General features: G+C 47.2%; 1 protein-coding gene and 1 long non-coding RNA gene across 4 annotated transcripts in view; one reads left to right on the plus strand and one right to left on the minus strand.

The window, feature by feature from the left end:
• TENT5C (terminal nucleotidyltransferase 5C) lies at window positions 1–23931 on the minus strand. 3 transcript variants are annotated; one of them, XM_070785835.1, is made up of 2 exons: window positions 23909–23931; window positions 1–5534 (listed from the first exon to the last, which is right to left on the minus strand). In XM_070785835.1, the coding sequence occupies exon 2, from the start codon at window positions 5506–5508 to the stop codon at window positions 4333–4335; it is 1176 nt and encodes a 391-aa protein (XP_070641936.1). In that variant the 5' UTR covers window positions 5509–5534; window positions 23909–23931; the 3' UTR covers window positions 1–4332. The 3 variants fall into 3 exon arrangements, with proteins under 3 accessions (XP_070641936.1, XP_019813746.2, XP_070641935.1); XM_019958187.2 differs by lacking the exon at window positions 23909–23931 and adding an exon at window positions 23280–23413; XM_070785834.1 differs by lacking the exon at window positions 23909–23931 and adding an exon at window positions 22374–22507.
• The window catches only part of LOC139182151 (uncharacterized), a 12749-nt gene continuing 11093 nt past the window's right edge, over window positions 22517–24172 (plus strand). Inside the window, exon 1 of the long non-coding RNA XR_011565717.1 lies at window positions 22517–22801. This is a non-coding gene — a long non-coding RNA (uncharacterized lncRNA). The remainder of the gene's footprint in view (window positions 22802–24172) is intronic.

Genomic DNA, 24172 nt, shown 5'->3' on the forward strand with positions numbered 1-24172 from the left:
GTCTTTTTAAATAAATCTTTATTTCTCAAACTCAAAGCTTTATTTCATCAAGTTCTAACACATTTTGCGTTGACAAGTGATTTCACCTGCATCCCATGAGAAGGTCAGTGGCCATTACCCCAAAGAGGAAACCTCACACAACCTCGGAAATTAATATTGGAAAGGCTATGCAAGTACAGAATAACAAAAAGCTTTCAATTTAGTCTAATTTGTATCTTTTCATCTATAGTAATTTGGAAATTAATGGATAAAGACTTAATTTTCCTAAAGTAGCAATTTTTTTAAATTCACTAAAAAAAAAAAAAAGACCAGATGGCTTGAGTTTTAAAACGCCCAGAGATCCATATTATTTAACGACTTCCTCTTTAGTGGATGGTCTTCTCACCTTCGTATGCAAACACACTTGACGATTTACACCAACTCCCACTAGCCCAGGCAAAACTCTAAGCAATTTCTTTTGCTTCCACTTAAAACTATTTTTTAAGTGATAGTAAACAAGATTTAGAACTTGACCTCACAAAAAAGCATTTTCTTTCCTGATCCTCACCTTGGAAGTCTCCACAAATAATCCTGAAAGGTTGCCTGGTCTTTTAAAATATATCCCCTGCTATACACCCCTCCCTCGGTGCTCTGAATGGAACTGGCCGAACCAGAGTATGTTCCAAAGTCAGCTGTGACATTCTGGTCTCTGCCAGATGAAAAATTCAAATCCAGCCTTGGCAACTAGAAGCTCTTTCACCTCACAGAGTCCACACCAATGGTTCTTCCCCAGTGTGGAGCCCAAGTCACATACCCAGGAAGCAACTTCCCTGGGGAGCATCAGGGTCTCTGCTCACAACTACATTTGTTCTCTGGAAGAGGAAGTTTGAGCTCAGAATCCAGCTGCATCCTAAAACAAGGCACCGGGACCAGAAAGTTAACTAAAAAGGAGGTGTTCCTCAAGTTAGGAAGTCGCTTTTGAGTGGCACTATTTCCCAAAGTTCACAAGGCAGTACTAGTTCTAATCTACTGTGAAGGCAATGGGCCAGTGCCAGCAGAGAGGGTGAAGGACAAGAAGATCTGGGCTTTTAGCAATTTGATTACTAATGCATCACCACAAAACACAGGTTAACACACAGCTCTCCTGTGACTCTAATCCCCAGGGGGTAAAAAAAAGTCAAACTGGGGGAAAGAAACAAAAACAAACCTTGAATGCCAAACCACATCTGTTACCACATATTAGGAACCTAGCATCTTACCTACCCACCTCTCTCCATCTGCCAGGTCCCAGCTGTGAGCCATGCCACCTCCCACATGCAGTCAGCAGGAACCCTGATCTGAAGGTGTCAGTGATGTAGTTTGGTTTCAGAGCTGAAATTATGGAGTGAGGAATAGCGTCTCACTGCCAAGGGAAGATTTAAAGGTGAGATGAAGCTCAAGGCCAGGAATTTGATGTGTCCTGTTCTGCCAACACAAGGGGGGATAGGTACTGCTTTAATCCTGCGGCTGCTCAACCTGACTCCAAGAAGCAGGCTGGGCTAACAAGCTGCATGCCTGCAGAAAGCATCAGAAAACTGCTCGGAGCCCTGAAGCAAACGTGAGGCTGCTTGCGTTTATATTAGAACTTGCTCTTGAACTGTGGTGCCCTTGGCCACTGCCAAGTTTCACGTTACTCAATACACAAAGAAGAGGAACCACTGGACTCAGTACAGGTTCTGAGTACCTGGTGCTTGTGTGAGCAGCACAAAAGGCAGGTTCCAGCTAGAATTTCCAGACACTTGAAATTCAAGGTTACCTGGTTTATCCTGAGGCAGGCCAGAGGCTCCTAGAGCAGGTAGAGACACCGCTAACCCAGGAGGTGTTTGCGAGTGCAGCTTCGGAGAGTGCATTTTTTTTACCCTGGTGGTTCTAGAACACAGGTCTACTCTCCAACTTCAAAATGGCTGGGCTGACCAAGAACTTCAGGTGAAGGGCCATCCTGCAGCGGTGGTAAAGAACTCAGGGGCTTGAGATTTCTAGCAACTTCTGTGCCTCCCTTCATCCTAAAAGGATTAGTACCAGACAGGGAAAAAAAAAAAAAAAAGGAAGTAGAAAGAACTCCAAGGTCAAACTGGAAATTTAATTATTTGATGCAGTTCTGACCCCATCTTCATCTGGACCCTGGTTACCCTGATCCATGAGCCTTCTTCCAGTAGAAGCAATACTGACTTCTGTGAGCAAGTGCTTATGTTGGCGGCTTCATCATATTTCAAAGCTTTGGTTAAACAGATCTGTTATCTTTGTGTAAACATGTTGCCATCTGACCACAATGGCAGCCTTTTAAGGTTGTGGATGATCACATAGTTTTTAAAGCTGGGGTTCACTCTTCACTGCCCTTTTTAACACTGAAGCACCCCAGGGCCCCCTCCATGCAGAACCAGTCTTGACTCAAAGCCAGCAGAGTCAACTGTAACTATCAGCTCACAGGTAACAGGAGCTAGTTACACTAAGAAGTGGCTTCTATTCGCCTTGTCCACAACAGGGATACCAACTAAGCCCTGGGTTTCAGTCACACTTGATCTGCTTTCTAGAGGACCAAGACATCACATTCCAGAACAACAAGAACAAAAAAACCCTGAAAATATAATCTTTAGAAAAAGGTAAACCACTCCTTTTCTACTAAACATTATTGTAACTTCATTGCTTCAAGCAAGGAGAAAACAATCACTCAGGGCTTGGGATTCTTATGGCCACAGGAAAACATCAAAATCAGGAGTATGGATTTGATTAAATCACTTAAGAAACCAAGCTGGCTGGCACTATGGCGTTTCTCTGCCCTTGATACCCTAAAGTGATGCTTTCTAAGAGATCCCACAAAAAGTCTCAAAACACAAAGTCCCTTATCTAAACCTACTGGGAAAGCAACAGTGGCCTAGAACTCTCCCATTTACTAAGCTTGCTTCAGACTAGAGAATAACACTGTTTTCCTTCTAAAGTGCGAGTATAAACAAGTACAGTCAATCTACCAGCGTAAGGAAGATTCTTTTTCATTCTCTCAATTCTTCCCAAATACACCAGAAATAATCCTCTCGAGGTGCCTTGGGGGCTCGCACGCACACAAGGCCCCACCAGTGGAAGGAGTGTCCACCTCCCATGCAGCACAGGGACAGCAGGTGCGAATCTAAAGCAATTTCAAACCAGGTTGTGAGTACCTGGTGCTTGTGTGAGCAGCACAGTCCACACACGTGCGGAACGCTCCACAGGTCACTCGGATCTACTGACGTTCCTGTGTTCACCTGCTGTCCAAAAAGCCTGGAGAAGGAAACCACTATTTTTTGAAAAGAAAACAAAAACAAAAATCAGCCAGAGTACTCCAGAAAAAAACAGCCAGTCATACTTGGAATGTGACCAGAATGGGTTTCCAATTAAAACATGGGAAGCCCCTCATGTCAGTTACTGCAATGACTCTAGACTCGGCACCATCCTTCGTCTTGGGAAGAGCAAAACAAAAGCGATGAGCTGATAAGCAGGGGCAAGTGTCATTCAACAAGAATTCCTTACTTAAGAAAAGAAAGATTGAACATTCACGTTTCCTATTTACAATCACCCCCCACCACCACCACAATTCTACTTAACGTTATGTTGCATATTTTATTTTGTTTTTCAAGTTACATTTCAAGAAAAGGTCATTTTTTTTTTCTCTCAGCAATACCTCACAATTCCTTGAGATAGCATAGCATCTAAACCATAAACCATATCCAACCAGATCATAAATTCTCCAGCTATCGGCTTTGGTTTATTGAGACAAATCCTCAGCTCTGCTGACAGAGAATAAACATAAGCAATTTAGCCCCTTGAACAAAAAATTAAGCCACAAGAGCACCCTCATGTTTATCAGTTTTTCTGCCTGACTAAAACAGATACAAGAAAATAAGACCATCCGCACGACTTTCATGTTAAGTGCTGAGAATTCCAAGTGAGGGCTGACATCTCCTCCCCTAGGCTCCAGTGAGGAACCCAGCAACTGAGGCTCCTCCTGCACTGCCCACGTGCTTCCCAATCTCAACAACTGCCCGGAGCTCAGACGTTCAGGATGTGGCGTGTTACTGTCTGTTTTGGAAAGATGTGGAGAGGTCATACTTCCTTTAGCATTTTCCAAAGTGGCACTGGAATAGCAGGTCCCTTGGCTCATGATACACTGGAGACCCATTCCAATGGGCACACAAAGAAAAAAAAAAAAAAGCCGAATCAGAGCTGAGTTCTGCTTTAAAAGCCAAACACCTACATCTAGAAGGAGGCTCCCCTACCTGAGCCTTGCCCTGCCCGGGGTGGGGGTGGGGGGTTCCCCCCTGTGGAAACCCTCAGGTCTCAAGGTTAGTTACAGGGCAGCCAGGTGGGGTAGGGCTGGCTGTAGGTGAGTGGGGGGTGGGCCGCGTAGTAGTTGCTGAAGTTGCCGTCGCTGACGTAGGGAGCAGGCTGGTAGTAGCACGTGACGGTGCTGGCGTTGGGGATGATGTTCTGCTCGGCCAGCACGCGCAGGGCCAGCAGGGAGATGAGGTTCAAGGTCTGCCTGCGCTCATGGCCCATGAGGCACACGGTGCTCTCGTTGACCACCCTGCGCAGGGTCATGAGGTAGTCGTACTTGCTCCTCTCCTCCTCGGCGAAGTGGTTCTGCAGGTAGGTCTCCAGCTTCCTCTGCTGCTCAAGGATGTCGGGGAAATCGATGAAGAACCGGGAGCACATGTAGCGCTCCAGGGTCTTGATCTCATCCTGGTCGGTGGGCCGGAAGTCCCGCACCAGGAGGTTGCTGTACTTGAGCAGCCCCCCGCCCCGGATCTCCTCGGGGTTTTTGGTGGCGATGAGTCTGTTCTGCAGGTGGTCCAGGGCTTCCTCGAAGTCCCCATACACGCTCTCCCCAATGACCGTGGGGTGCAGATGCTCGGACAGGGGATGGCCAGAGCAGTCGTAGAAGAAAAGCAGGGAGTCCAGAATGATCTGGAACGAGTCCACGCTGAACTCAAACTGGCGCCGGATGGAGTCAACGAACTTGAGCTCCACGTTGCGCCCGTTCTTGTTGGAGAGGGAGATGAGGCTCCAGCGGTCAGCGTCTGTGCACACCTTCACCAGCTTCTGGACGTACGCCTCCTTCAGGGTCGTGGGGCTGATCTTGAGCTTATTCACGCCCTCCGGCAGGAAGTTCAGGAGAGAGCACAGCACCACATCCCTGACCAGCTGAAACTCGGCCTCTGTGGGAAGAGCCACGTGAAAGATGAGGTCCAGGTCTTTGCAACCCAACCCATTGTCTTTGACCAGGACGTGGCCGGCCGCAGAGCCGTTCAGCCGGATATCCTGCACTTTGATGCCTGCCTCCTCCAGCCGGCCACGGACAGTCTGCACGATGTCCTTGAGTGTGATCTCCAAGGTGGGGAAGTTGCCTCGGCCATGGATGGGCACCACCTCAGTCAGGACCTCGTGCAGACGGCTCACCTGGTCCCAGGTGAGCACGCTGAAGGACACGCAGTCCCTGGTACTGCTGCTCTCCTCGGCCATCTTGGGGGATGTTGTTGCCAGGGAAACTGAAAGGGAGGGGGGAGAAACAGAGTTAGGGTTCACTTCTCTGTGTCAAAGCAGCTCTGGGGACTCAGAAACGAGGCTGGTCTCTCTCTGAACATCCTCCTTACTGCCAAGTGGTACCTGCTGTCGGGTGCTATGGTGAGGATTAAATGAGTTAAACACGTCTAGAACAGTGTCCGCGTGGAGTGAGGTCAAAATACACATCAGCTTACCCTGTACCAATCCGACAACTTGAGCATTTTGTTTTCTATGCGGTGTGTTTGTTTTGCCCATTTTGTCTTCATGAAGGTAGGGTGGGGGTAGAATTTGTGTGTGAGGGCAAGCAGACAAACTTACTAAACCAAATAACCAAAACACAGCATCATTCAACAGAGGGTCTATAGGTTTTGCTAATTTTGCCTCTCCTGTTTTTGGCTCCCTATCTACATCCTGAGCTGGCTGACACACAGGCCACAATGCCAACACAGAACACAGGAGCCACAAAAGAAGATTTCTTCCTTCCATGAATAGATGGATTCTCAACTTTAGGCTTAGTCCTGCTAGAATCAAGTATGCTGGTACCCTCTTCACCTTCAGGACCCGTCAGCCCTGTAACAAACACTCCTGTCATCCAGGGCTGGGCCAAGAAATTGTCTGAAAGACAAGATTCCTGAGTAAGAAAGGGTTAGGTCACCTAAGTACTGGAACTGCTGACCCAGCAAGGAGGCCCCACCCAGGATGTGGGAAACCTCCTCAGGGAAGTGTGATTTTTCAACTCTATTTTGAAAAAGAATCCCTTCAACCTACCCAAGGAAAACAAAGTTAGCACTCAGTACTAGGAGAAAAAGGTTTCCCAGGTGGCTCAGTGGTAAAGAATCCATCCACCGGCCAATGCAGGAGCCACAGGAGATGCAGGTTCAATTCCTGGGTGGGGAAGATCCCCTGGAGAAAGAAATGGCAACACACTCCAGTATTCTTGCCTAGGCAATCGCATAGACAGAAGAGCCTGGAAGGCTTCAGTCCATGGGGTTGCAGAGTTGGACACAGCAGAGCAAGTATGCACTAGGAGAAAAGCATGCTTCTCCAACATCGCCTGCTAGAGCCACAAAGTTACCCTGGCAACTTGCAACTAAGTTATACTGTTCAGAAAGCAAAACAACAGATCCCTGGAAATTCTGATGTGGAATGACAAAAACAGATATATTAGAAAGTCCAGGTGCCGTGGCTCCACATGGGTCACGCATTAGCTAGATGGATGGAAGAGACTGAGGTGCTGTCCTCAGACTTCGCAGCAAACAGAGAGGTCTGCCACCCGCTTCACTTCTCTGACTTGCTACATACACAAAATCCATCCCAAGGACCTGCAGCTTCACTCACTGGAAGCTGCTGCCTTTGCAAGCACACCCAGGACGCGTAGTCCTGGGCTTCCAACTTGGGTTTTCGGTCCTGTGCTGGTGGTGCCCGGGGCCCTTGCCTTATCTGCAGAGCTCAGATTGATGGCACGGCTGTCGGTCTGTGTTGGGGGCACTAATGGACATACCAAGACAAGCAGCTTTCCAGGAGCTGGCCAGCAAGAAGGAGAGTGAGAACATGACATCTCAGTATGAGAAAGAAAATGTAATATGAAGGCAGAAGAAAGAAGTGTCAGTTGACTGGGGCAAACAGGAAAGTCACAGGAAAGCTCATTTATGGGGCAGGGATATGAGCCAGCAGAAAGGCCACAAGAGAGCTCCACTGCGGTAGAAGGCAGCAGGCAGTCAAGAACCTGGTGAGTTGTCCAATCTGGCCATCATGCGCCTCTCTCCTCAAGTCAGATCACAGGCTCCCTTTCGTAGGGAGGTTAGGGGACTGAACTTCCTGGTTGGCAGTGGGAAGGTGGATGATCATGTGATCAGAGTAGAGTCCAGGAAGACCGGTGCAGGATGGGTGCCCTTCTGCTTATTGCTGAAGCATACTTGTCAAGGGGAAGATGAAACTTTCCCTGCAAACCTGTTTGGACACTGTTAGAAAGCCCTGGGCTATCTAGATTATGCTATCAATACCAACTGAAATTTGTGATGAAATATTTGACATTTACTGTGGCTGGCCTTTGGCTTCAAGTCAAATTTGGGACAGTAGAGATCTCTCTTTAACATGCTCTTATGTACACTTGGTTCTTTGTGGCCCCTTTAATGATGATGGGCAGAGCATGAAGTACACTTGTGCCAACTGTGCAGGACACCACACAATTAAGTCCAAATGACTATAGAAAATCATGGCTCCAGCTCTGCTTCGACACCCTGCTAAATTATGATTTGGTGACACAGATTTCTGCCAGGTACGCTGACTTACCTATAAACACACAACTTGCTTTACACTGTGTATCAGATCTTAGTGTGTTTCCAAGGTTCGTATTTCTGATATGGGCATGAGAAGTCACAGCAACACAGGAGCTGAGATTCAATCAGTACTTGGAAAAGGAGGAACAATTAATTTTAAGAAAACCTCCAGGAAGAAACTCAATAATGCTGTAGAGGTGAACAGGTGTAGGAATCACTTTTGTCCTCACTTTTAAGGACTTGTTTAAAAAAAAAAAAAGTCATCTAGAGTTAAAGTCAGGACTGTTCCACCTCCAGAACAGTGACTCTTAACATTAGAACTAGGACATCTTAGACCTGGGAGAATATGAGGAAAGCTATCACTTGTTCTTGGTTGGCGGGGCGGGGGGCAGGGGGTGGGGAGCAGTGGGAAGGTGCGGGAGTACATATGCATGAAAATGTTCATATATTTTTAAATCTCTGAACTTGCCATAGATTCAAAGTTAGAATCTATTTTAGACTGAAATTTTGTAAGGTTCTAATGGGAGGAGGGGCAGAACAGTCAAAAAAGTTATGAAAAAATGGAAAGAGGTCTACTAGCCTGGTAGGAGATATGAAGCCACAAAAATTGAAACAGCATAGTACTGCCACACAAAGATGGACAAATTTATAAAACAGAATTTTTACAAATCAGAAGGAAAATCTAGTACATAAGGGGATTTACCGTATAATAAAGAAGGCATTCAAAATAGAAAAGGGAAAATTGAGACATTTGGATAGTTATTTAGATTTAAAAAATAAGACGCCTCTTTGCTTGTGTCAATCTAAGATCCAGAAGATGAATCAAAGACTTCATCTTCTAGTGTAAAAAAGATGAAGCCCTAAGAGTACTAGAAAAAACATGAAATTTATGTAAATTTACACAGAATAGGTATTCCTTTCTAAATCACACAGCAGTCACAAAAATTGATGCATTTGCCTATATAAAAATTAAAATATCTATAGGTGACAACACTATAAAGAAGTGAGAAGACAAAAGTAGGAAAATACTCATAATATTAGACAAAGTACTCACTTCCTTAACAAATAAGGAGCTCTCATGCATCAGAAATACTAGAACCCCAAGATAAAAGAAAGGGCAGAGGATATAACAGTGGCTCAGACACCTATAACATATTCAACCTTACCTTAAGGGATGGGCAAATTTAGACTTCATGTATCAGTTTTATCTATCAGACTAGCAAAGACCAATAAGCAGACACTTTTGGTACACTGCCCATGGGTTCCCTCTGAGGAAAAATGTGGGACTCTCAATTTTAAGTGGACCTGTTCTTTGGCATGCAATTCTACTTCTGGGAAGTCTACCCTGGATTTTATTCTATGAGTATACTTGCAAGTATGCACAAGGATATTCACTGAAGCATTATTTATAAAGCTACAAATACTCATCAGTAAAGAAGGTTAAATGACTTGATGCATCTATACAACAGGATACAAATGCATGCAGTTGTCCCTAAGAATGGTGGTAGCTCTATCTGTATGAATATGAAATGCTTATGAAGATTAATAAAAAATCAAGTCTGAAACTGTGTGTGTAAAGGCACAAGTCTATGCTTATACAATCAAAAATCCCTGAAAGGATACATAAGCTCAGCTTACATCAAATACCACTTCCAGGCTAGGGTACAAAGAAAACTTGTTTTATTTCTTTTGAATTTGGAACTTACATATATATTAATTGAAAAAAGTTAAAATCTTATGAGCCATGTTCCAAAATCTCTCCCCTATGAAACTTCTAATCTGCTACCTTGTTTATTCTCTTTAATTCCTTTCCTTGAAGCCCATCCCACTATCCCCATACCCATGTATCAACACCAAATGCACTTAGAAGCTTCCCCCACTTTCAGCCTAAAAACTGATCTCTAGACAGGCAGGATGAGGAGGAGGGACAGTTCTGATCTGGAAGGGCTATTATGCAATTTTCTACTTATGTGTTGTCTAAAAGAAGACGTCCATTGTGGGTCTTTTACAAAAAAAAAAAAACTCGTCTAGTGTCATTCTATTTAACATACAAAAATGTCTTCTGTAGTTTCACAAGAATTACTATTTCCCATTTCAGATGTACTATAGCTATGTCTATACACATAGCTATAGTGAGAGAGCTATATGTCTATAGCTATATGTGAGGTGGACCATAAAGAAGGCTGAGTGTTAAAGAATTGATGCTTTCAAATTGTGGTGCTGGAGAAGACTCGAGAATCTTTTGGAATGCAAGGAGATCAATCCAGTCAGTCTTAAAGGAAATCAACCTTAAATGCTGAAGCTGAAGCTCCAACACTTTGGCCACATGGTGCAAAGAGCCGACTCTGGAAAAGACTCTGACGTTGGGAAAGATTGAGAGAAAGAGGAGAAGAGGGCAACAGAGGATGAGATCATTAGATGGCATCAACTGACTCAGTGGACATGAATTTGAGCAAACTCCAGGAGAGAGTGAAGGACAGGGAAGCCTGGCGTGCTGCAGTCCATAGAGTCAAAGAGTTGGACACAACTGAGCGATGGAACAACAACAGCAGCTATCCTCATGGTGCTGCTGATTATTGCTTGCAGTTGCAAGAACCTTAATAAATGCAATAAACACTTTTTCAGGAACCCAAGATGCCTATGGTTGGCATCTTCCATGTCAACAACTTCTGACACATATATGAATAATGGAGTTAATTCTCAGAAAAAAAAACAGTCTATATAAAAGCACAGTGTGGGACATATGCTAAGTCCATGGTATAGTTGGTGTTTTGTTTTGTTTTGTTTTTGCTAGCCTTGAATTGGTCTATACACATTTGTCCATTTAGTTACTCTTTAGATTCAGTCGTGAAGCCTGAGGTTTTCTCTGTTTGTTGCAGATAGAAACATCATTTTAAAAATAGCTTTTATTTATTTAATTATTTGGCCATGCTGCTTGTTATGCAGGATCTTAGTTCCCCCACCAGGAACTGAACCCATGCCCCCTGCAGTGGAAACAGAGTCTTAACTACTAGAACGCTAGGAAAGTCCCCATGGTATAGTTTTTAATTCTCTCGATTTACCATGACTTAGATCTGGAGAAGCTCTTGAAGCTATTGAAAGCTCAAATTTAGGTTGTGTTTGTATTTGTGGTTTAGCTTATGAGAAGTGTCCCAAATAAGTTAACGATGACTATTAGAAATAAATCCTTCGTTTTCCCTCATCCCGCCAAACAATTTCAAATACCAAAGCACATTTACAAGTTACTTAGACAAACGTGGGATTACTAGAATAAATCTAAGTCATAGGCCCCAGTGCTTAGATTACACACCAGAACTTTGTGTCACAGTAGTTTTTAACTACTAGAGATCAACACTGATATAATCCCCATATAAGAGAATTACTTGAAACAGTCTCAACTCATGAAAGGCCCTGGTTAAAGGCAAATTCTAATTAGCAGAATTAACAAAATAGTAAACAGAACACAAAATAATTTGAAGCCTGGTAAATTCAAACTAAAGTACTTTTTACTGTCTTCTTACTGTCTTTACTGTCTTTTTACTGCCCTTTTACTGCCTGAGAAGCAGATTCATTGAATTTGCTCAATAGAAATTGGGAAAGCTGGCAACCATGATATCTCATTGATTTTAAGGCACCTTTTCAGGCACAAATGAGGATGAGCAGTTGCCTGCTCAGTTTAAGCTACTTAATCTTCTAAAGTTTGTCTCATGATGAACAACTATCTTAGGTACCCTTAAATTCCCTTTTCTTTTAGCATCTGGCTGAAGCAGCAGGATAAAATACACACATGAGTGGAAAACAGCTTTACAGAGACGGCAGCACAAGGTAAGAGGAAAAGATGAACTAAAGCCCGAAGATGAGACCAAGCTCCCTGAGGACAAGAGGATGTCTAACTTATCTTTGTTTCCCACTGCCTGGCACACTCAAGGCAGTTGGATCTGAAAACCACTCTGAGCCTTCACTGAAAAGAAAAAAAAAAAAAGCTATTTCCAGTCCCGGTGGTTCAGAGGGTAAAGCATTTGCCTGCAATGTGGGAAACCCGGGTTCGATCCCTGGGTCGGGAAGATCCCCTGGAGAAGGAAATGGCAACCCACTCCAGTACTCTTGCCTGGAGAATCCAATGGACGGAGGAGCCTGGTGGGCTATAGTCCATGGAGTCGCCAAGAGTTGGACACGACTGAGCAACTTCACTTTCACTTTCAGTCCTGCTCCCTAGTTTATCTAGACCCCAGAAACAGGAGTGACAGAGACTATGAAAGCATGATGGGACTTAGGGCAAGCAGAAGGACAGGCAAGTGGTCAGGTTGGAGACAAATGCTAAGAGCACTCGTAATACTTTCAAGCCTTATGGTCGAGGGCTAGTGTCAAATCAGCACTGATTCCTCTGTGCGCCCGGCATTACAGGAAGAAGTACCCAGAGTCCTAGCACATGTGGAGAGGTCCATCTGTGAAGTTAAAGAATGGTGTGTATTTAAGTCTAGGTCCCGACATTTGTCATGGACGTCCCAGAAGGTTCTGTGGAAAAACTGCAGTGTGAATCAGGGTGCTCTCGGCTGTGGCAGCCTCTCCATCCAGCCCACAGGCAACTGAGCGGCGCCTCTGCCCTGGACCCCGCTGTGGGCTCAGAACACAAAGACACTCAAACACTGTTCAGCATTCCTTTGACGACAACATGCCCTCATACTGTTAACCAGGTGTTAACTCAATGGTCTGGATCTTCCTCGTGACCCTTTCCAGCTCAGGGTCAGAGACTCGGCCGTGGACAGTGGACCAAGCCTGCTGTCAAAGTCCAGGGGAGGTGTGTGTATATGGAACAAAGACCCTCACCACCCCTGGTTCCTGGCCCTGGGGGGAACCTTGTGCCCGTGGCTGCCATGTTCCACATGAACTCTTCTCCTCTGTGGACAACCGAGGGCACTTTAAGCAAAAAGGAACTATTTCCTTGCTTATAAAATCCTAGAGAATTTAAATAGAAGTGAAAGTAGATAGCAACACACATCATAACATCCCATCCCACCTCTTCCCTCATCTAGCTGAGTGAATGGAAACCACAGCTCTGGGCCTATTTCTTTTTTCCTATAAAATGAAGGTGTACAGGTGTGCGGACAAGCAGACAGAAGAGCACTTAGTACAAGCCACTCCATGTCCAAGGCCATCAATCCGTACAAGCACTCTACATGAAAGTAAAAGTCATTCAGTCGTGTCTGACTCTGCATGGACCCCATGGACTGTAGCCCACCAGGCTCCTCTGTCCGGGGAATTCTCCAGACAAAAATACAGGAGTGGATTGTCATTTCTTCTTCCAGGGGATCTTCCTGACACAGGGATCCAACACCAGTCTCCTGCATTGCAGGCAGGCAGATTCTTTACCGTCTGAGCCACCGGGGAAGCCCACACAAAGGATAAGGATCAGGAAAGATCAAGTGAATTGACCCCAAGTCCTCAACTCTGGAGCTAATGTTCTGACTCTCAGAACTGGTGGCAAATTCCAGGCAGGTTGAGTTCTGCCAGTAGTGAGTGGCAGGTGGGGAGAGGGCAGTAAGCTCATGCTACACACCCACATGTACACTGGGATGACCAGTTCTTGCTGCTACCAAAGTGATCTTTTCTGAAACATAAATTTTATTGGTCTTATCCAAATAAGGGAGAAAGCTGCCTTCTGCTAACTATTTAACCATGACACCTTGTCTTCCCATCACTCCTCATCACCACCATTTACACTAAAGACAGCAAAGCTTCAGTCAACCAGCCTTCACTGCCAGGTTGAGCGCAGACTCCAGCTGAGCAAAAGATGTGAATCAGGATTCGGTGGCTTAGAGGTGCCCCTCAGAGAGGCACCAGTGAACTGAAGCCCTTGCCAGGGTGCAGGAAATCCCAGTTCTCACGGCGGGGGTGCCTGCACATCAGCTGTTTCATAACAGAAACATTTAACTAATTCTCAACCACATCCTTTCCTCACTGGCTTAATTTTACCATATGCTTAGATGCTCTGGCCAGTACTAAGAGGTGCAGAGCCTCAGGGGCTCTTCCTATAGAGACGGCCCCAGGTCGGTGCCCTATGAGCCACTAAACCAAATATCTGGCAATGTCCCAAACAGACGGCATCATCTACTCAATGGACATGAGTTCAAACAAACTCCGCTAGACAGTGAAGGATAGGGAAGCCTGGCAAGCTGCAGCCGACAGGGTCACAAACAGTTGGACACAACTGAGCGACTGAACAACAACAACAAACAGGCAGCAAAACAGTGCTGGAAGTTCATCTGGGTCAACCTGTTTGATTCCTTAAACAATCCTGCAAGGGAGATACTATTTCCTTACTTTTAAAGGTGGGGAAGCTAGGGAACAGAGAGACTACACAGTGTTAACTGTCCAAGGACACACCACTCAGAAGAGACAGAAATGGGACTTAGGAGGCTTCCTGGGAGGCAGGTAGCTTTGGCGTACATGCTGGGGTCAGAGCACGGATTTGAAGGTAAGCTGGTTGCTCAGGAAGCTGTAGGAAGAAGATGGCAATAAGAAGAAAAGAGAGAAGAAAGGTATGAAGCTTTGTAATAAGATGGTGGGAAAGAAGTTGGCCAGAAGTGCTAAGGCCCCCTAGGTGGAGTAATACCATACAGCAACTGGCAAAGCAAGGTCTTTAGAACCAAAGTATCTAACAATTGTCAGCACAGAACTCTCGCCCTCAAAAGCATCACGGATGTGAGGGTGTATCCAGCCTGGTGGGAGCCACCAGAATTGAACGTAACTAAGTACAGACATGCTAAATAGTCATGAGAATGAGTGTTGTAAAGGAACAATGGCTGAGAGGTGAAGGCCTTGGATACTCCCTTCTGAGGAAGCTCCAGGATGCTGGCCAGGTCAGGAGTGGTGGTGATTTCAGAGAAAGCAAGTGAGGAAGGGACAGGGAAGCCAAGAATGGAAGGAGCTGGGGCAGTCAGCTTGCTGAGCATTAAGAGGAAACAATAATAGCGCAGGAGGGAGCTTTTAAGAATGAGCTGATCCAGGTCTGGATCTGCAGCTAAGGTGCATGCTCTGCTCACAGAATAAAGGAGCAGCCTTTGGGAGTTGCTCTGGTGACTGGAAGATCAGGACTGTGAATCTGCTGACGAAGCAACAGAACAGGATACTTCCTGCAGACAAGAGAGCAATTTGATGGGATCTGAGAACAGATAACCCCACTGGAGCTGCAGAGAGGAGGTAGACAAATTGGCAAGAAGTGACCAGGACTCCAAGGGCTGATGCAGGAAGGAGAGCTGGAACACACCTGAAAACAGAAACTCCTGGAATAGACTGACAAACGCCTGCACATTGAACCTAAGGCTGGACACCTGCCTCTTTTCCCATCAGCATGTAGTCTGACCCCTGGCAACCTTTTATCCTCGAAAGAGAGTCATGCGCTTGGAATGACCATGGACTTCATATATGCTGCAGCAGATAAGTGGGCAGAAAGCAGAAAAACCAGGGTCAACAGGGATTCAGTCTTCTGCAGTGAAATCCTCCTTCACTCCTTGAATTCCTAGGGTGGTGAAGGCCAAAGTTATCTAGGACCAGGGAGCAGCCTGAGGAAGCCTTCTGTCTGCCAGCCCCTTGGCAGGCCTCCGGATGAGCCCAGCACCTGCAAGGCAGCTACATTCTGAAAACTCTCCCACCACCCCAAAACACACTACAAAGTCACAGATAACCAAGACGCACACCTGTGGTTTATGTACATGGAATAAGAGTTTACGTTAGCAGACAGCCCAGAGCAACAGAACCAGATACAATAATGCCCTGTTTATTAAAAGTATAAGAAAATACATTCTTTGTTGACTTTTTCCAAGAAATTATGTTTGCAGCTGAAGTTGTGATGTTGAAGCTGAAGCTCCAATACTTTGGCCACCTGATGTGAAGAGCCGACTCATTGGAAAAGACCCTGATGCTGGGAAAGAATGAGGGCAGGAGGAAAAGGGGAAGACAGAGGACAAGATGGCTGGATGGCATCATTGACTCAATGGACATGAGTTTGAACAAAGTCCAGAAGATGGTGTAGGACAGGGAAGCCTGGGTGCTGCAGTCCATGGCGTCACAAAGAGTTGGACACAACTGAGCAAATGAACAACAACAACGTTTACAGTTGCTTACTCAACCACCCGCAGACACACTCCACCTCAGTCAGAATAAAAAGTGCCCCTTGCCTCAAAGCCATGCCCAGTTCTCAGGTCAGTGATACAACAACTCAGCAGGTGGTCTTTTCTCATTCAGCCCCGGCACACTCAGCCAGAAGCCTCAATCTGTTTTCTCAGTTATCAGCCTCCTCCTGGCCATTTAGCTCTGATGTTTACTAGAGTCAAAAATTTTGGTTCAGTTCCCACTGTGACTGTGATGCTGCCTGAGCCAAAGGCAAAGAGTGTCCCAGGTGGAAGCGGAAGCAGGCACAGAGGCAAGTGTCCCCTCGCTCTGCCCAGGTTTTCCCGGAGAGAGGCACCTACCAGCCGCCCCTCCCCACTGATGCCAACATATAGTTTTCCTAGCTATCAATGCCTGGGCCCCACCCACAGACACCCACCCTAAGATGACTCCGAACAGAAAGCTCGCTCCTGTCTTTCAAAATAGGATGCTTAAGCAAGTGTGGCTGGAGAGATAACACTGGAAGAAGTCATGCTGTGGCAGCAAAACAGCATGAGACAGAATCAAAACACTGGCCCAGATGTTATAACAGGAACACCACAGAAGTTCAAGTGCTTAAAGGAATACCCTGAATCGTGGCAAATGCAAATATTAACAAGATCAGAACATAGATATCTTTGGAAGGGAGAGAGGCATAGAAGCCTTGATGTTTCCAAGGTGTCAGCATGATTATACTACATACACAACTGGAACTGGAAATAATCCTTGTTGCTACTGGGTACCTCCCTCCCTCCTACCAAATGCCTCTTTCTAAAGCAGAGATGTTACTGGTCTGAACTCATTTAAAGAGATCCCCAGAGCCGGTCCCACAGTTTCAGACATTGACTAGGCTGAGAAAATAGGACGATTCCAAGGAGACCTTACAGTAAAGATGAACAAGTTTACATACAATCCATAGGGTTTAAGGGCTGAGAGCTTCCAGGTTTTATCAATGGTTATGTCCACAAGCTACTTTACCATCTAACTTTCTGGTTCAGAGCTTTGAACAGTTGTCAGTTGTCTAAAAGGACAACTCAGTCAGCTAAAAGCCCCATCTCATCACAAACAGCATACTTGGGCCTTATCAGCAAAGGGACAATCAACTCTCAATTGCTCAAATGCACCACAGCACTTCTCTGACTCTGAATACATACACCCCCTTCGCTGATACCTAGCAGGAGCTGCCTTCATTTCCATGAGTTACATATACAGTTCCATGCCAGTTTTAGTTTTGCACAGATCCTTCCCTGCAGAGTTAACTCGCATAGCAGGTATCTGACCTCCAGGTACTGAGCATGGTGGCAGCCAGAGCAAAGACCACCAGGCTCAGTGGCCCCTCTGATACTGCTAAGAACAGAAATTTATTAGGTGGGAGGATGAGGAGGCAGGGAGGGACTGAAGGGATAGGATTTAAGTGAAGCAATGAGACCATGGAGTGATGTCTATTTCTGCACCAATGGCCAAACCACCCCCTTGTCTTTGGTGTCCCCCATTGTGTGAGCCCGACCATGCATTATGGCTCACTGGGATGCTTGTCATCAAATGAGCATTTACCAAGTAACATCAAACAGCATCATGTGTTGCTGTTATCAGGCATCTTGTAGACACCTTTTACATAACAGCTATTTCTTCTCCCATTTTCAAGTTTTAATTGTTGACTAATTAAATTTTGGATTCCCGATCCCCAGCCAGTCTCAGAAGATTTTTACCTGCAATTCTTTGAAATTCTATAACATTATGATTATTCCCTAGGAAACTATAGAAAAACAAGAGAACGAGTGCAGGACTGGGACTCAAACATCCTGTATTTCAGTGTCAGGTTTGACACACACAGTGAATGATTAGATAGGCCACAATGACTGAGCTTCCTTTCATTCTTTCGGATATCAGAGTGCCTACAGCATTCCGAGCACTGCTCTAGGAGTGTACAATCCGTGAGGAAGCAAGAGACCAAGATATCTGCCCTCACAGAGCTTAGATTCTAGCTCACACTCCTTCTCTAAAACCTCTTGTTATTAACTCTTGACTCCCACACACAGAGAATCAGGATTTGAGAATGAAACATTTCTTGCAGATGGCCTGGATCTGTGCCACCCGATAATGCACCACAAGTCGTCGGGCACCTGAAATGGGACAAGTCCAAACTGAGATGTGCTGTCTACATAAAATATACACTGGATTTCAAGCACTGCGTACAAGGGGGAAAAGTAAAATAACCCATTCATATTTTTATACTGATTACACATTGAAAAGATAGTATTTGACATGACGGGTTAAACAATTTTTTTTCACCTGTTTATTGTAATGTGACTACTAGGAATGTAATCGTGATTCATATCTCTATTGTCCTTCTTACAATGAAGAAACTAAAGAGGTCAAATCTGAAGAGATAGTGGTGCTTCCAGGGCCAGAACCCAGGTGTCCTCACAACTAAGGTGGCTTCAGAGGCGGGGGAGGGGGTGGGGGGAGTGGAGGAGGATGAAGATAACAAAGGGGTTGGGCATGGGAGACAGCAGAAGTGCCCATGCCTCATCCAACACCCTCAGGCCAGCACCTGGTCACACAGCAGGTGCCCAGGCAGCACCCAGTTCATCTCTGTGTCTGGATCAGCACCCTTCCCAGGGCTGGCCAAGCCCACGCACAGTCAGTTGGCTGCAGTGGTACTGACACCCTCAACCATCACAAGCATGGGTCAGGGATAAACAGGGCATGTCTGGGGGAATGGGGTGGCATTCCAGGCAAGGATCACCCCTGCTCCCATTCTAGTAAGGACTACGCAGGGCGAGAAACGCTTACGATGCTGATACGAGATGGTGGGAGCAGTTAGTTCAAGGTTCATGGATAATTTTCTTCTCAAAATGCGTTTACAGGGAGTGAATATAGAGACAGATGTGGAATTTTCTGTGCTCATCCAACGTTAAGATCAGGTTTGGGAAAAAAAAAAAAACAGAAAATAAGGTACAAGGTAGAACTGAAAAGAAGTACTGATGAGGAGGGGATGGGATACGGGCATCACCAGGTGGGGTAAGAACATAAGTTTCTGAGAAGGGTCCAGAACTAGGTCAAAACAGAATATGGGGAAGGAGGAGGAGCATTAGCTTGTTCAAATATTTGTGTGTTCCATGAGGTAAGGGAGGGCAGTTAGGAAGGGGGGTCAGGAACGAATGGAAGGTGGAAAGGTACAGGTCCCAGAAGAAGCCAGTCTTCTAGAGGGAGGCGTAGTTCCTATGAGGTTTGTGAAGGTGCTGGAGGTGGTGGGTGGAGAGCTGGCCGGAGGGAGAGAGAGGCTCTGGGCTGCCGCTCTCATGAAGCAGCGGTCTGCAGACCGAAACCAGGTCAGCGATGGCAGCGGGAAACAAAAAGTTCAAAAAGAGAAAGACTCAGCAGATCAAGCAGCCGAGTGAACATGGAGAGAAAGGCTGAGTGAGCACTGTGAGGCTGTGCTGGGTGGATGGGCAGAGAGGAAGAGCTTGAAGGGAGTGGGTTCTGGAGCTAGGCCTGAGGACTTCCAGCTGTCAGCCAATTAGTCGTCACTGCCCATGGGCTCCAAACCTACACCCTGGAGGCCTCTGTTTTTAAGAGGCCCCGAAGCCACCCAGCATTTTGGGCCTGCAGCTTTCGATCCAAAAATGTGTTCCAGCACCTTGGCCCACCAGGACACCATCCCCTGAAAGGTGCTTCCCTCTCTGGAGGAGTGGCAGTGGACCTAGTTAACAGGCACGCAGGCCTGGCACCCGGCATTCAGCAATGAGCACAGACTCCTGCCTTCCTGGGGCTCACATGCGAGTGGCTGCAACAAATCAGCAGAATCCAAGTGCCCGAGGACATTCTGAGGCTGGCCCAGCTCCATTTGCATCCAGAGCATTTCCACGGGCCTTTTCACATACCATTCCCTTGGCCTCCTTGGCACCTGGCACAAATGCCTGCCTCGGAAGCACTTAACCACTTACAGACTCGGTCACTGTTATCCAAGAAATAAACACTTTATACAGTTGGGTGACCAAGACTCCCAAAGGCTCCGAGACTAAAAAACATCCTACGTGGAGAGTTGCTTAACGTCAGCAATTATTTCTTCACATTTGTTTTCCCCTATTGTTCCAAGAGGTTCTGCAAACAGTTCTAGAACAGGCTACAGGGCCCAGCTGCACAAAATCTATGAATTCTAAACAATTCATAAGGCTTCTTTACACAGTTGGGCTATACAAAGATGCCATTCCCATTTAGAATTCCTCTAAACAATTTAAACTCCAAAATTGACTTCCTCATTAATCATGTAGTGAAAGGATAAAAAAGTTCGAGACCAGCAGCTCCGGAAGCATCACAGATCAGCACTACTGCTGTACCCAAATGGCTTTAAACACATAAGCGTTTCTTGAAACACAGAGGTGTTGGCTTCATCACAATATTGCTTATGCCAATTTATTTAACATGTTACAGTCAAAACACCAAGATGGCAGAAAGCATTTTTCTATGTTGTCTTGTTTACCTCAGTGACAACACACAAAAGCAATTGCCCTTATCTAACCCGAGTAATGTTTTATCGCAAGAAACACCTCAGATTCTGCGTTGCTTCCCTTTAAGTCCCGCCCCCATCCCATAACAACAAGATGCAGCCTAGAGTCTGGGAAACCCAAACACAGAGACTGAGAAACCCAAACACATCATCACAGGTTTAACTTAACTCATGAAACTAGTCCTGGGTATCTACAAGATGTTTTCTTGGTAACACTGAAAGGGTTTACCACATCCGTTCACTGTTCTTGGCTTGTCATTCTTTAGGGACTGACACCATACACATAACATATCAAAGATGAAAATCCAGACAAGGGTACTACATAATTGAGCAGCTGAAAAAATCATGACATTTTCTAATTTTGTATCGAATGTGCCAAGTTTCTGGCACTGGGAGAACAAGGACGCTATAGTCCACAGGAAGTTATCTTTACTGCCAGGCAGTTCCTCAGACTGTCATAAGTGTGAAGACTTCTGTGTTCTGATGGGCAGTGCTCAATGTGTACAAGCCGGCCTGGCTTTGAACAGGACGACGCAGACTCAGTGGGGCACTGCTGGGGGTGGGGGTGGGGCCGGGGATTGGCTGCAACTCAGGATGTGATTCGGATGGCTACTTGCACTCCCAGGAGAGCTGAGGATGCTAAGTAGGCAGAGCCGGGCGCTCGACTAAATCATGGCCATTCTGACAAACAGGCCAAGTGCCAGCCAATCCTTTCCTTCAATTGCCCCAGCTTAATCTCTGGATACAACATAGGTATCGTGGAAGAAACTCAGAGTGCTGCTGCTTATTCCCTGCACACACAGTAACTTAGGAAATTTGGGACTGTTGTTTGGGTAACAATTTAGAGGCAGAAAAAAAAGTTGTTGTTTTTTTTACTTTGATGTTAAAGTTATCCACAGCTACCTGAACAATTATATACAATATACCCAAATCTGCTTTCCAAAAACTTCTTATTGAGAATAAGTGGACTCTAAAGGTGTGGGTATACCTTAAGACACAAGCTTTGAGTTATCTCAAGTAAAAGCTTGACTCCAGAGATACTAAATTTTCTATCTTCACAAACAAGAATGTCAAAGGGCAGAACTCCTGCTGGCTCACCTCCAAGCTTCCCTGAAAGGGAGAGAGTCAGCGTTTTCCAGTGCCCACCCCCAGCCCCTTGGATAGCAGGGTCTCAGGGTCTCCAGTTCAGGACTCAGTCCCTCCATAACACCTCTGCGGATTTAAGAAGGCGCAATTCCTGGTAAGCACTCCTACCCCCTTGACAGCTCTGGCTCACTAGCCAGCTGGCTTCCCTGCCAAGTTACTCACGCTGAAAGGTTAGTGTAGCCAACAATGGCCACTCACATCCCACCCCCACCATCACCACCCGCTGCAGGCAGCTGGGCCAGGCCAGGAGCCTACTTCAGGAGGATTTAATAATCTTCACTTTACTTCCTGGGGAGCTTCAGGTTCCCATCCCACCTACCAAATCTCCTGAATACCAACTGTCACAATACAAATGATTACACGGTCTTTACAAAGGCTTCCTGTAATAAGTGCCCTGCAACACTCCACGGTGTGCATGTTATAACTCCATTACAAACAAATGGACATTTCAATGACAGCAGGTCCCTACCTAAGACAAAGATTTAGTCAACCCTTCAGAAGCCTCCCTTCGGAACAAAAAGAAAAAAAAAAAAAAGAAGGGGTGGGGGGCAAGGCAACTGAGCGGATCCCTCCCGCGGGGTCCAGCCCTAACAGTAGGTTCCAGTGAGCCCGGGTCATCTCACATTCTCCAGAGAAACTCGCCAGTCATTTCCCTGGAAATCCTCCCTTTCCTTCGAGGTAGCTCCGTTCTGTTTTCTCCGGCAAGTGTTCGGCCTTTAGGTGTGCAGGTTACCAACCTGTATCTCTTCAGGTTCGTCCCCCTCGTCCGACTCCCTCCCACCGCCGCGATCTGGACTGCGACACCTCCCGGGCACCGTGCCTCTAAGCCGCCCGCGGCTCCGCTAGCTAAATTGACTGACGGCCGTGGCTTTCAGTAGACAGGCTAAGCAAGTTTCACTCCTACAAAGGGAGGAACCAGATCACCGACGCACTATTCCCGAGGAGTTTCCGAGAGAGGAGCAGCGCACCAGTCACTCGACTGGATCTCTTTGCGGCTCTCAGGGTCCCCAGTCTAGTGAAAACCCAGGAAAAGTTAGGGATCTCCGCCCTCTCCTTCAAAACCCGGCTCGGGCTCCCAGGCCAGATACAGTCACCGACCGCTGCGTCCCTAACTGCGCCTTCCGAAACCGCCGCATTTGAATTCTCTCTTGACCGGTTGGCCGAGGTATGCACGCCCGCGGGAGCGCCGGGGCGAGCCCGAATGACCGCAAGGGAGGCAGGGGTGGCGCGGGCGCCATCGGACCGGGGAAGGAGCCGAAGGCCCCCATCACATACTCTTCGGCCGTCAGGCCCGCGCCCGGCCACTGCGCAGTCAGCGGGACGCGCGCAGCAGGAACTCGCTGAAGTTTGCCAGCCCCAGCCGAAGTCTCTGGAAAGTTGTAGCTCCCTCTCGGAGCGTCTCGCCTGGCCCACGGGGTTGGTCCGTCTAGGGGGCGGGGGTGACGTCGCGGGAGCGGGAGGGAAAGGGAGCATAGGGGCCCGGCACCTGTCCGCACCTCCCCCTCCGGCCCCGCGCCCCCACCAGGCTCGGCGAAGACTAGAGCTTTGCTGGGCCGGGGTAGACCCCCCCACCGAAGGCAGAGCGCGCGGCTCTCCGGGACTGTGCATCCTCGCACCTTTAGAGGAGGGGGCCGTGGACTCACCTGGGCGGCGGCGGAGACCACAGAGGCAGGTCCTTGGCGTGGGCAGCCCCCCAGTAGGAGCGGCGCGGTCACTACAGCCCCCGGGCAGCGGCACTGAGTGAGCCGTCTTGCCGCCGCCCCCTCCGTTCTTATACGGCCTAACCACGCCCCCGCCCTCCGCCACCGCCCCCACCCCCGCCCCTTAGCCTGCCCTCCCGGGGGAGCAAGGGGCGGGGCGGGGCGGGGCGGGGCGGGGCGGGGCGGAGCCGGCGCCCACAGGATCCTTCCGCCTGGGCGCTGACGGCCCGGGCAGGGCGAAAGGTGCCCTCTGATTGGCTCCTCGAGTGAATGGTTGCTGAGAGACGAGTAAATCTTCTGCGGCGGGAAGCTGCCGGGGTGCCCAAGGAGGTAGCACTGCGCAGGCGCAATAGACAGGGGCTGCGTCGACAACCCCATAACTTTGGTGTTGATAGGACTCCTTTCTTTCTACTTTCCGCTACCCTCTTTTCCTCCATTCCTATCATAACTTCTCACCCAAGTTTTTTCCATCTCTATTCCGCTCCCTCGCAGGCCTGTTTTTCTTTTGCTTCTCTGTGGATTTTTGCTTTAGGTCTCTCTCCAGGAATGGAGAATGAAACCCCCAAACCTACCTCCGACGTGTGTTTTGAAGTCGGAAAAAACTTCTGATGCTGAGCAAGGAGAGCCTTCCTGATTCCCCACGCAAATTGCCTGGAGGTCGTTGGGGAAAGGACCGGCACAGTTGGTTCTCTGGCGCAGTTACCACCTGTGTGCAGTTAGAGGGACTCAGGGCCTGGAGGAATCCATCGCCAAGGTTGGCAACTGCGACAGCGTCAGCCCAACTCGGAATGTCACAGGGCTCAGCCGTGTATGTTATACAACATGCAGGCGGGGCT

The sequence above is a fragment of the Bos indicus genome, chromosome 3 (assembly GCF_029378745.1).
Source record: "Bos indicus isolate NIAB-ARS_2022 breed Sahiwal x Tharparkar chromosome 3, NIAB-ARS_B.indTharparkar_mat_pri_1.0, whole genome shotgun sequence".
In the NCBI taxonomy this organism is placed as follows: Eukaryota; Metazoa; Chordata; class Mammalia; order Artiodactyla; family Bovidae; genus Bos; species Bos indicus.

Coding starts and splice junctions, on each gene's coding strand:
- TENT5C (XM_070785835.1), bottom strand. CDS start 5,508: ATGGCCGAGGAGAGCAGCAGTACCAGGGACTGCGTGTCCTTCAGCGTG.